Source organism: Echinops telfairi, unplaced genomic scaffold (genome assembly GCF_000313985.2).
Source record: "Echinops telfairi isolate 266 unplaced genomic scaffold, ASM31398v2 ScPeMD7_7421;HRSCAF=8459, whole genome shotgun sequence".
Taxonomy (NCBI): Eukaryota; Metazoa; Chordata; class Mammalia; order Afrosoricida; family Tenrecidae; genus Echinops; species Echinops telfairi.
The window spans coordinates 10,426,959-10,439,396 of NW_022111321.1; the positions used below are offsets into that span (position 1 = coordinate 10,426,959).

General features: G+C 36.3%; 1 protein-coding gene across 1 annotated transcript in view; it reads right to left on the minus strand.

Moving 5' to 3' along the window:
- Nucleotides 1-12,438, minus strand: part of PGR (progesterone receptor) — a 60,589-nt gene that overhangs the window by 6,698 nt on the left and 41,453 nt on the right. The window contains exons 5-8 of the mRNA XM_045297733.1: nt 11,365-11,670; nt 4,898-5,042; nt 3,373-3,503; nt 3,034-3,041 (exon numbers count right to left, since the gene is read on the minus strand). Of these exons, the coding sequence (XP_045153668.1) occupies nt 3,034-3,041; nt 3,373-3,503; nt 4,898-5,042; nt 11,365-11,670 (590 nt within the window). The remainder of the gene's footprint in view (nt 1-3,033; nt 3,042-3,372; nt 3,504-4,897; nt 5,043-11,364; nt 11,671-12,438) is intronic.

A 12,438-nucleotide genomic window follows, 5' to 3' on the forward strand; every position in this document is an offset into this window, starting at 1 on the left:
GTGCATGACCTCTTCATTAACTAATCCTGTTCTAAATGATGGTTGATTTGTTTTCTATTTGTCTTTACAAATGAATTTTAGGAACAAATTTTCTGTCTTTTAAAAAATTACCACTAAATTTTCATTTTCTTCAGCTGAGCCTAAAATGTTTTCCATTAAGATTAGTCCTGGATAATTTAGCTTTTTCTGTTGTAATATTGAGTAGGAAGGTACAGGTGTTGAAAATTTTTCTGTACTTCTAGTCACTTAGTTGTACTCAATTCTAACAGTTTTTGAAAGATTATCTTTGGTGTTCTTGATATATAATACTATTTTAAACAGTATTTTAATTTTCCTTTCCCAATTATTATAATTATCATTTCTGACTCAAGTTTCATTACATAGTTAAATCTAGGTTACCACTTACTGGATATGTCATCGTGGAAGAGTGAAATTAACTTCTCTGGGCCACACGTGTCATGACCAAGTTGTTGTTAGGGCATAGGGACCAGATTTAAAGTGGGACACCATTGACAGGAGGGATGTTCTTGATTAAAAATTGGGTCTATATGGACCAAATAGACAGTTCCCTAGCTTGTTGTGCATTCTTTCCAAAAATCAGGACTGTCCCACCAAAAGCGGGGCATCTGGTGACCTTATATATGAGCTAGAACATGTAAGACATAACTGTGTTATTAGCTGTCATCAGATTGCTGCAATGCATGATGACCTTCGGCATGCCTGATTTTCAGATATTGGCTGATTTTCTGAAACAGACTACTAGACTTTCTGCCTAGTCTGTCATAGTTTAGAAGCTCTGCCAAGACCTATTCAGCATCACAGCACCATAGAGGAATGATGGCTGTTGGTGAGGTGTCTAAGGCTCCTTCCTACATAGAAGGTAGGAATTTTACTGAACCACCACTGCTCTCACAACACTGGCACGGCTCTAAAATGTATGAGCTATCATTCGATTCCAAACATTTTCTTGACTTGTCTCCTTAATCAGTTCTTTTATGTGGTTGGGTGTTTTATCATTTTATACCTCCTACAGTTGAGTCTTGGACTTGATATTTGACTCTAATTTTCTACATTTTTTAATGTTTTTAACGCTGTTTTAAGGGATATTTGCCAGCTTACCCTTGCAATGTCTAAAATGACTTGAAAATTCTGCTTTTTAAAAAAAATTTTAAGAGATTTCTTTTTTAATGTATGATTCTTTTTAAAAATTGTATCCTGTTTTTTTTCTGGAAGCAATATTTACTCTTTTATTTCTAAGGAGGAATTTTATATAGAGAGAGGTTGTTTATATGTGTTTTTGTGTGTGTAATATGAGGAGGTATGCCTCCAAAACCGGAATTGCACTGGGCAGAGTGGAGCTTTTCTATAATATGCATTTTTCCCACTAGGTGAACATCTAGCAACTTGCTCTGAGTTAGTGCACCCAGTGGCATTACCTGAGAAGATTCTCTCTGGTCACAGTGAATATTTCTGTAAAAGCAGTTTTACTCAAACCTTACTTTTTATGATGGCTGATTTAAGAGAACAGCATGCAGCTGTGAAATTTTGTTTCCTGCTTGGGTAAAATGCTACAGAAATTGCTGTGAGGTTCAACACAGCTTACAAGGACAGCGCTATGGGAAAAACTCAGGTGGACGAATGGTTTGCTCATTTCTAAAAAGGTGAAATGTTGATTGATCACAAACCTCGTCGGGACGTCTGTCAACTTCCGGAATGGATGAAAATGTCAACTCGTAGTGCATTTGGAGTTTGTTCCACCAGGTCAGACTGTTCATCATGCTTTCTATTTAGAGGTTCTGAAAAGACTGTGTAACTGTGCAGTAAAAAAGGCCTGATTTGTGGCAGACGGACTGGTTTTGCCACTAGGATGATGTACCTGCTCACGCAGCCATCTCAGTGTGCCAGAGTTTGGCTTAAAACAGTATACCTCTCTTGCCTGATGCATCTGACTCACCTGGCCTCACTCTGTGTGACTTCGTTTTGTTTACACGAAATAGAAGAGGTAAAGAAGAAAAATGAGGCAGGTGCTGTTGGCCATCCAAAGAGATGAGTTTCAAGATTGTTCCAAGAATGGAATCACAGATTTGACAAATGTATTAGGTGTAATGGAGAGTATTTTGAAGGGGATAAGATTGTTTTGTAAAAAAAAAAAAATAATATAGCTTGGAAAAAAATTCCATTTTTTAAGTGTGTGTGTGTGTGTGTGTGTGTGAGAGAACTCACTGTCTTTGAGTGAACTATGACTTATCTTAATCCAATAGGACAAAATAGAACTTCCCCCATAGGATTTCTAATGCTTAAATATGTATAGATTACACATCTTTCTCCCACAGAGTAGCTGGTGGGTTTGAACCATTGAACTTTTGGTTAGCAGCTGAGAATTTAATCACTATATTGTCAAGGGTATAGATATAGATATATATCTATATATATCTAGATATATAATGGAATAGAAATAGATACAGCTCACTGTCATTGAGTTAATACCAACTCATATTCCCCCTGTAGATATGCAATGTTTCCATTTCTTACATGGACCATTTCCTCTCTTTATCTGTTTGTTTTGTCTTTATCTTTTATGTCAAAGATGTTCCTTCAATATCCAGCAATTCTTGGTTTCTTGCTTATACTTAAAAATTGGGGGTAAAAAGCAACAACAATGCACTGAATCAATTTTGACTCATAGAGATCATCTAGGATAGACCAGAACTGAGAATGGAATGCTGTATGAGAGCAGAAAGCCTCATCTCCCTCTTGAGGAGTGGCTGGTGGCTTTGAACTCTTACTCAGTGTTCATCTTCCAGATAGATCCAATGGAGAGCTTGAAGCCAGAACAAAAAGCAGAACGATTAGATGGATAGAATCCCGTTCCCTTTGTTATCACACTGACTGTGAAATGAATGATAAACTGCTATTCCCAAAAGTTACTATACTTTATACTTCTTTTCTATGATAGACATACCGAAGACAAGCCTTTGTCATCAAGTCAATTTTGATGAGGTTAGCCAAAAAATTATTTTTCTAAGTAAATACTTTGAGAACTGAGGGTGAAAGAAAACATAGTTCATGCTTATAGAGTATTAACTCATAATACCTTATTAGACAAAATGAAAAGTCATAATCGTGATTTATCTCAAATAAAGTGAAAAAAATGAGTTACTATATAGCCTTGTAATACTATGAGACAGGTACAATATCAAGTAATTTTACTAATGTGTATGATAATACATTACATATTTATCCTTTGAAGCTATAATCTAAGATTCATGCTTCTTATGTAAATCAAATGCTTACATTATTGTTTGAGACTTTCCTAGTGAGCCAAACACTAAGAACATACATTCTTGCATTCTGTTATGCCTACTCACTCACTTGTATTGAGAAGTAGCAGTACTTTCATACAGAGAAACTCTTCGTGGCTCACTTGAAGCTTAACAAATTCCTGTGGGATCTGCCACATGGTAAGACATAATGAGTAGAACGATGACTCTTTCATCCGCTGTCTTGTACCAGACACAACAAACAAAAGAAAAGGAAACAGAAATAAAAGAACAGTGTCTTAGCCAGTTTATGTAGTTTATTAGGCAATATTACTTTGATAAGTACCTTAGCTTTTTATCAGGAAGGAATGCTACTTTTTTAATAAACTACCTTAATAGTTGGAATTTTCATTTACACTTCTTTACAATACTGTTTTTGAAGTTAAGAAGTTTTACATTTAGAAAAACATACCGAATACACATTGACTAAGATTAATATTTTTGCATTTTCATTATTGTATATTAAATGCCTAACCTGAGACGGGATAAAAATTGTTGGAGTTGAGAATGTGGAACTTAGAGGTGCTCAGGGGGTGTTTTCTTCACTAATGATCTTTACTGGGAAAACATATATTGTGTGCACAATACCACACAGAGAACATGAACATATTGTGAACTTTTCTAGGGGAAACATATGATGACATAGAAAAAAAGAGGAAAAAAACTACAGCATAATGTCAATGACAAGGTTAACACAAAATCTGAAGGTTGAGGAAATTTACGTAATGTTCACATTAGTTCAAATGAAGCTAGGAATGTTCTTGAAAAGCTAGTGAGCATTGGTGAAAAGAAAGATTTCTACTCAGAAGAGTAAAGATTGAATCTTGTCACTGATACTATTTAGTACATGATGCTATTCTTCTCAGCTTCAGTTCTTGAGCTATAGAATAAGAGATGGAAGATTCCTGACAATATGTAAGGCATTGTAGGACAAAACAGAATAGTACAGTATAAGTTCTTAAGTTACAGAATTCAAAACCAGTTTTAGTCATTGAAACAGTTGAAATTATGATTTTTTTCAGTCTGTTATTTATATAAAATTAATTACAGAAATGTAAATATAAGTTAAAATATTTATCTTAAAAATGTTAAAAGAAGTCACCAAGTTGATTTTTACTCTAGGAAGAAAAATTAGTTTATTTTTGAAGACAATTCAATATTTTCAAATAAAAGTATTTACAACTTATTTCATTTTTGTTGTTAGTATCAAGATATGACATTTTAATTTGATAACCTATCCATTAAATTGTTTTAAAATATTTTCCTTGATACATTTTTAAAGTTTAAAAGGGGTGTGTTTTAAGGTTTAAAGGGGTTTGATTTAATTACACTATATAATGAAGCAAAGAGAAAAAATTCCATACATCAAAGTACTAATAAAATGAAACAGTTTTGATTCGTTTTATCAAACTGCATATTGAGATAATCCTGAGACAGTTAAAGAATTCAAAGCCAGCATTTACAGGATGCTAAATGCATATTCAGGACACTATGGATGTGTAATTTTCAAGACTTTCTGGCATGTAACCTTAAAATAATAATAGTTTAAAAAAAACAGAAGTCAAATTACTACTTACTCATTTAGTATTAAATCAGGCGCAAAATACAGCATCTTCCCACTCACATGTTTATAGGATCTCCATCCTAGCCCAAACACCATTAAGCTCATCCAAGAATATTGGATCAGAGTTATCTGGTCATCAATATGTAAGTTTCGAAAACCTACGAAATTAATTTTTAAAAATCACTTGTGTCCAAAACTTTAAAAAACACTATTGTGAAAATAAATATAAACATTAGGGCAATATACAGTTTTCAATCTCTATGTTTCACACAAAATAGGAAATCAATAAATAATAGAGTTCAAAAAGTGAAGAAGTGACAGTAAATTTCCAAGCTATTTAAAATTAACAACTTAAATGTACATTTCTGATGTTTTATTAACTGAACCCATCACCCATCACTCATTCAATCAGCATCATTTACTAAGAATTTTTGTGTGCCAAGCAATGTGTGTAAATGTTGAGAATACAATGACAAATAAAATACAACCCTAGCCCATAAAAAATACAACTCAGAGGTCCATAAGGAAGATCAACACATAACTATGCTTACAAAGGTTACCGAAGTGTGTACGACAAAGTATACAGGAATGTGGATGGGAGGCAGTCTAGAAAAGGCTCCCAAATAGAGAAAGAGATCATGCCAGAACAGAAATGAATTTGTTAATGAGTGTCAATACATTGTAATTTAATTCTCAAAAACAAACAAAAGGCAACTCGCTGCTATCAAGTCAATTCTCATTCACGGTGACTTAACAGGGCAGAGCAGAACTCCTTCTGGGCATTTCTGATACAAAAACACTCTTTCTAGGAGTACAGTCTCTTCTCTCTCCCAGGGAGCAGTTGGTGGTTTTGAACTACCAATGTTGAGGTTAGCAGCCCAGTGTCTTACCCACGATGCCACCAGTGTTGCTTGCAATTTATAAAAGATTCACTTTACTCTCTAAAGTTACTGTCAATTGTGCTATGTTTAACTCTCCGTTGTCGTCGGCCTTACTGTCAGATCACTTACCTGTGACAGTGTCTTTGGCAATTCTATCCCCTCCCTTGCTAAGGTCCTTCTCTGGAGTTGGTGCCAGAACCGTAGATCTGATTAGGCCTTATTTTTAGAGGTGGTGCTGCGCAGGAATGGCAGTGCATTCTATGAGGGCATTTGTGATGCTTGTTATTCTACCTTCTAGAGAGGCCTTACTTCCAAGGTCCTTTTCGGAAGCCAAGCCACCAGCTCCTCTTCAGTAAATCCTTGGTGGCCTGTCACTAAATTCTTTCCTGTTTTGTTTTGTTAGTCAGATGATTGAAAATAAATCAACAGAGTTGGTTTTTATTGCGTGTGTCTCAGAAATGTGATTTATTCAAGTGCAGAAAGACTCCCTAAATAGCTGGCCAAGAAAAGAATCTGGCATGCTACTTTCCTATTCCTTGATTTTAAAATCCCCTAAATGTACCTTGAAGCATATGTCTCTGCTGGGGTAGGTCGTTTTGACAAATGAAACATTTTGGTGGCTCAGTAATAGTAAACTCAATGGAATGGTATGTTAAAGAAGAAGTCATTTTCGAAAGCCCCCATAAGGATTCATCAGAGCCCGATTTTACTCCAAGGAGCTGTGGTTGTACAGCTGGGTTACCAATCACAAGGTCAGCGGCTCAAAATCACCAGCTGCTTCGAGAGAGAGAAAAATGAGGCTGTTAGTCCCATAGAGACTGGCAGCTTCAGATAGTACTCTTATCTGTAAGATCACTGTCTATACGACCACTATGAATCAGAATCACTTACTAGATAGCTGTGGGTTTGTTTTTGGTAAGTTTATTCCAATAGTCCTAGTGGTACAATAGGAAAGGCACTAGGCTACTTACTGAGAGGCTGGTGGTTCAGACCCACCAGCTGCCCTCACAGTAGAAAGATGTGGCAACCTGCTACCATAAAGATCTCCAGACATGGTAGCTCTGCTCTGTCCTACAAGGTTGCCAGGAATCACGATCGAATGGACAGCAATGGGATGCGTTTGGTTGTAACTACTTCAGAGGACTTGGTGCCATAAAGGGTTCACTGCTGAGCTTCTAACTGAAAGGTTGGGACTACCTGACGTCACTTTGGAAGACATGAAGATTGACCTCCAAAAAGTCACAGCCATGAAACTTGATGGCACAATTCTATGAGGGAGCTTTAGGAGATTATGGGGAAATTCCATTATTTTTCCTCCCTACCCCCAAACCCCCATGAGCTTTTTGAAGTCCGTTCATACTCGGAGACACAGAGGAACACCATGATTCGAGTGGCTACTTCCATTTCTTTCCCATCGTTTACTGGGGAGTAGTTTGATTTATTTAGGTGATTTGGGATAACAAGGAAAATCCTCTGTCAGAGCTGAGTCAAATGACATGTTGACATCTCCCAAAGCTGGAAATTGAGGCCAAAGTACTGTGCTAATTGCATAGTGTTAATTGCAGGTATTTTGACTAACTGAAATGAAAAAGTAAGGTATGAATTTTTAAATACAATCAATAAGAATGCCAAAGCTTAGACTTGAATCGAATTTTTACTCCATAGATGGAACTATCAAGACAAAAATTATGTTAAAAAAATACATTTCCTTCAAGCCTCTGTCACATCAGCCCTATGGCAATGTACTGATACATAAGATGAATATTTCAAAGTAACTTTGAATCAGGAGTGAGTGCTTGTTAACTTGATTTCTAAAGTTACTAAACTTTTGATTTTCTAACTATACTTCAGTTTAAATTTCTAAACTTACTTTCTACGACTGGCCTTGCTACAATTTCATAGGCAGTAATTGTTTTTTTTTAATATTTAGTCATAAAATCCTAAAGGAACAAGTACTTATTTCAGCCTGAAAAATCATATGTGCAAATATAATATATTTTCTCATTCATTAGCTAATAAGAGCTTTAAATACTATCATGTGGGGAACAAGATAAAATGTTTGGTATTACTAAAGAACCATTACAGTTGAAAAGAATGTAAATCATTGCTTATACTAATAAATATGATACATGCTAAATTTACACTTTCTCATGCTGATTTACACTTTCACACCTTTACTTTTTTTAGGTGGAATGTTTTCTCTTTTTATCATAATTTATCAACACCTCATGTATCTTTTAAGGTGCAGTGTAATAGACATCATATGTTGCTGAAGACATCTTTTGTCCCTAAATCCAAGTGTTTTTTCCTCCCCACTTTCTTTGTATTTTATCACTTTCACATGTCATTATAGTTGTTTGAGGAACTCTGGTTGCATTATGTACTATACCTTGAACTGATAAACTGCAAGGTCAATAGTTCAAACCCACCAGTCACTCTGTGGGAGAAAGATGAGGCTTTCTGCTCCCATAAAGTTTGACAGCCTCACAGCTAAGGAGTAGTTCTACTCTGGTTGTTTTTGTGAGTTAGAATTGACTTGACCACCGTGAGACAGTTGTGGGATAACTTATCTTTCATAGGATTGAATATTCCTAAGCACAGAGAAGACGTCTTTGTCTTTTTTGGGGGAAGGTGGTTGTTATTTTATAATTTTGTAAATATTATGGGAGTAGAAAGCCTGGTCTTTCTCCCAAGGAATGGCTGGTAGTTTCAAACTGCTGATCTGTGGTTCATAGCCCAATGTGTAACCACTACACCACCAGGGCTCCTGCCTTCAAATAAGAAAGGAGTTCTCAATAAAATTACAGGTGGTGTAGTGGTTATGTCTTGGGCTGCTAACCAAAAGATCGGCAGTTCAAAATCACCAGGCCCACTATGAGCTGGTACAGAGTTACAGGCGTGGAAATTCATAGAGACCATTTTACCTTGTCCTATAGGGTCACTATGAGTTGGGAAAGAATCGATGGCAGTGACTTTGGTTTGTGATTTTTGGAAAATTATAGGTGCCACTGTAAAAATAATTTCTATATTAATGAAATATACCCTAAAATAGTTTGTAAGTGTCCTGTGATAAGGCAAGCCCATTAAATAGAAGCAAGGATATCTCTGAAATATTCTAAGACCTGTGAAATTGGAACCTGTGTAAGACAGAAACCTGTCAGAGAAGGAAATATTCCATTCCTGGTTCTTTGTGAGGCAGGACTCTTAACAGAGGGTGATAGAAAATTGTCAGGGACAGGAAATATGAGAGACTAGGTAAAACAAGGTAGCCCACTAAAGTCTGGCTCTCATGGGCTTTACGGTATTATTGTAGCAATAAAAAGCTTCAATTATTATAATAGGTTCAAGATAATGGCAGAATGTAGACAAAGATGAAATGTAGAAGGTCTGGCAAGGCAATTAGAATTCTCCTGAGCATTTCTAGATACAGGCCTAGTGGTCCTCATGCAAATATCACCATTGTAATTATCATTACATGTGATCTTAATCTGGCTTCCCAAAGACTCTTTCTCACTGTGCAGGGGGTGGGAGTGGGGGTGGAATCTGATCCCCTGCCATGTTTTCCTAGTAGTTTAATATAGATATTTGCATATAAATGAATAAACAGACATTCTGCTTGATCAGTAAGACTTCTTGATCAGTAACACATGAATGAATGGTAAATTGAATTTTTCTTGTGTGTAACGGCAATGGCTAGATGTTAGGATGTGATGCACCAAAATGCTTTCATACCATGAGTCCAGTCTCCTGGGCTGTGTTTTTAATACCCCTGGCTTAATTATTAGGTTTTTCACACTGTAGAGATGCAATGGACAGTTAATGAATGAATCATTGAATAAATTTAGTCTGGGTTAAAGTCAATGCAAAGGTTTTGAGTGGCTAATGATACCATGTTATTTTATATATGACCTCTCCAAGTCTTTTGAAAGTCATTTTGATTCATTGAGCATTTCACTTCCACTATACAGCGCATGCAGAATATGGCTTTTAAGACCACATACCACATGATATTTATGTTAACCTCAATGCTCCCTTTACTGTACAGTGAATGGAAGCAGAATGTACAGTGTTGGTGATGCCATAATTCTAGTTTAATTACACGAGTTAAATTTTTTGCAACATGAAGGGTTGCGGGGAGGTGAGGAGCAAATCGGAATGCAGTGTAGTAACGATGAAATATGCAATTTTCCTCTGATTCTTAAATGCTTCTTCCACCCCACTACCATGATCCCAATTCTACCTTACATATCTGGCTGGACTGGAGGAGGTGCACTGGCACAGATAGGAACTGGAAATACAGTGAACCCAGGACAGATGAACCCCCCAGGACCAGTGGTGAGAGTGGCGATGGCAGGAGGGTGGAGGGAAGGAGAGGGAGAAAGGGGGAACAGAGGACAAGGTCTACATGTGGCCTCCCTGGGGAACGGACAGCGGAGAAGTGGGTGAGGGAGACATGGGATGGGGTAAGATATGATAAAATAATAAATTATAAATTATCAGGGGTTCGGGGGGAGCGGGGAGGGAGAGGGGAAAATGAGCTGAAACCAGGGGCTCAAGTGGAAAGTAGGTGTCGTAAGAATGATGAAGTCAACATATGTACTAAAGTGCTGGACACAGATGACGTATGTACAGATTGTGATGAGTTGTATGAGCCCCTAATAAAATGATTATTAAAAAAAAATTTTTTTGCAACATTAAAAAAAAGTCACTAAATTTAATGGAAAAATGAACTCTTGTTTTTACTGAGAGTGTACCAAATACCAGTACTTCAATTTAAATGCTCATTTTACTGTTATCCAAAGAAAATAAGTTATATTTTTAACTATAACCAATTATTTTCTAAGATTGCAGCTGATGCTAGCATATTTTTAACAACAATAAATTCTAAAACGTCAACAACCAAACATTAACCATAGAAGTAAAAATCAGTTTTCAAATAATAGGAAAAATGGAGAAAAGCTAATCATGTGTCTAAATACTAATATTTTTAAACAGAAAAATTTCATTAGTGCTGTAGTACATTTTTACTTAATGATTATATATCAAGTCTGATAACTGACTTTTTAAAGGAACTAATTATATTACCCAGTCACAGCCTTGCAGCAATAGTCAAGTTAATAAAGACCTAGGCATTTTGACTTTTCTATTAAATTTCACTATCTCCAGTAGAATAGGGAATTTTATTATCCTTGTTCAACATGCATTTTAATGATTCAACAAAGTGGACATCTATTTCAAACCTTTCAGATAGAATAATAAAAGAGAAAAACAGTAAGGCAAATTGGGAAGTAATTATTTTATGTTCTAGAAAAGCTACTGAGTCAAGTTGGACCTTAAACAACATTATATGTTCAATTCTTGATCAAATGTTAGAAAAATTAATAAAGGAGGATTAGGATAGTACTGATGTGAAGAGAAGATATATTATGAATAGGATTTTGGTTGTTATATAGTTAGATATATTTGGTTTTATTTTTTTATTTAACAATCTACAAAACAACAATTTTTTATTACAGGCTATTTTTGTGTGTGTGTGTGTGTGTGTGTGTGTGTGTGAGAGAGAGAGAGAGAGAGAGAGAACATTGAGAGAGATTATTACCTGGCAGTGATTTAGACCACTTGACTACTGAAAGAAGTTGCCTCTCGCCTAGTTGATTAAGACTGGTCAGCAAGGAACTGGAGGTATCAGGCTTTGTGTTGTCATGTCCTGCATAGACCACATCTGGTTCAATGCTCATTAAGAGGTTGATCAGTGGGGGTACCAAATGTATCTCTTGATTTGGTGAAAAAGTGATTCTCTGGCTTAGAGCCTGGCTTTCATTTGCAATGCCCACTGGCTGCGGGAGAGCAACAGCATCTAGTGCTCTCATCACTCGGACTTTATTGAACTTCTTAAACTTTCGACCTACAAAGAAGAACAAGAAAAATTTATGTCAATACATATCAAAAACATCTTCCAGCAGAGTACATCTTTCTCAAGCCCTAAAATTATTGGCGTTATAAATTCTAGCACCGACAGTGGCATAAATGGAAACATTTTTAGTAAAGTAAGTTCAGTACTTCTCAGTGTTACTATGGAAATTCCCCTTTCCCAGGCTATTGTTACAGGCTACATTCACGAAGCCTCGTCTATAACTGAAGCACTATCTAGAGTTGAATCTTCTGGATTTTATTCTTTTAGGAATTTGTTTGAAAGTATATGATTTCTCTCCAACTACATAAAAAGGTGCATATATCTGTAACCCTTCCCCTAAATCTTGTATCCAATTTCAGTGGGTTCACAGAACTCTCAAAATCAGTCCATTCCCTTTGAGTTGACCTAAGAATCCGGAAAACCGTTCCTGTGCCTAGAAACCAAAAGGCTGGAAGTTTGAGTTCATCGGGAAGTGCTTTGGAAGAAAGGCCTGGCAATCTTGCTTCTGGAAAATCAGCCATTAAACATCCTACTGAGCACAGTTCTACTCTGACACACATGAGGTCATCATGTGCCAGCGTCAACTTGCTGGCACCTGCCCCCATTTGCCTCCCTGAATGAAGTGAGGAGAGGCAAACCATATGAACATTGGAGCCTTGGTGGCTTAGTGAGTTAGGACTTGGGTCAATAACAGAAATGCCAGCAGTTTGAAACCAACAGCCACTATAGGAGAAATATGAAGCTCTCTATGTTGTAAGA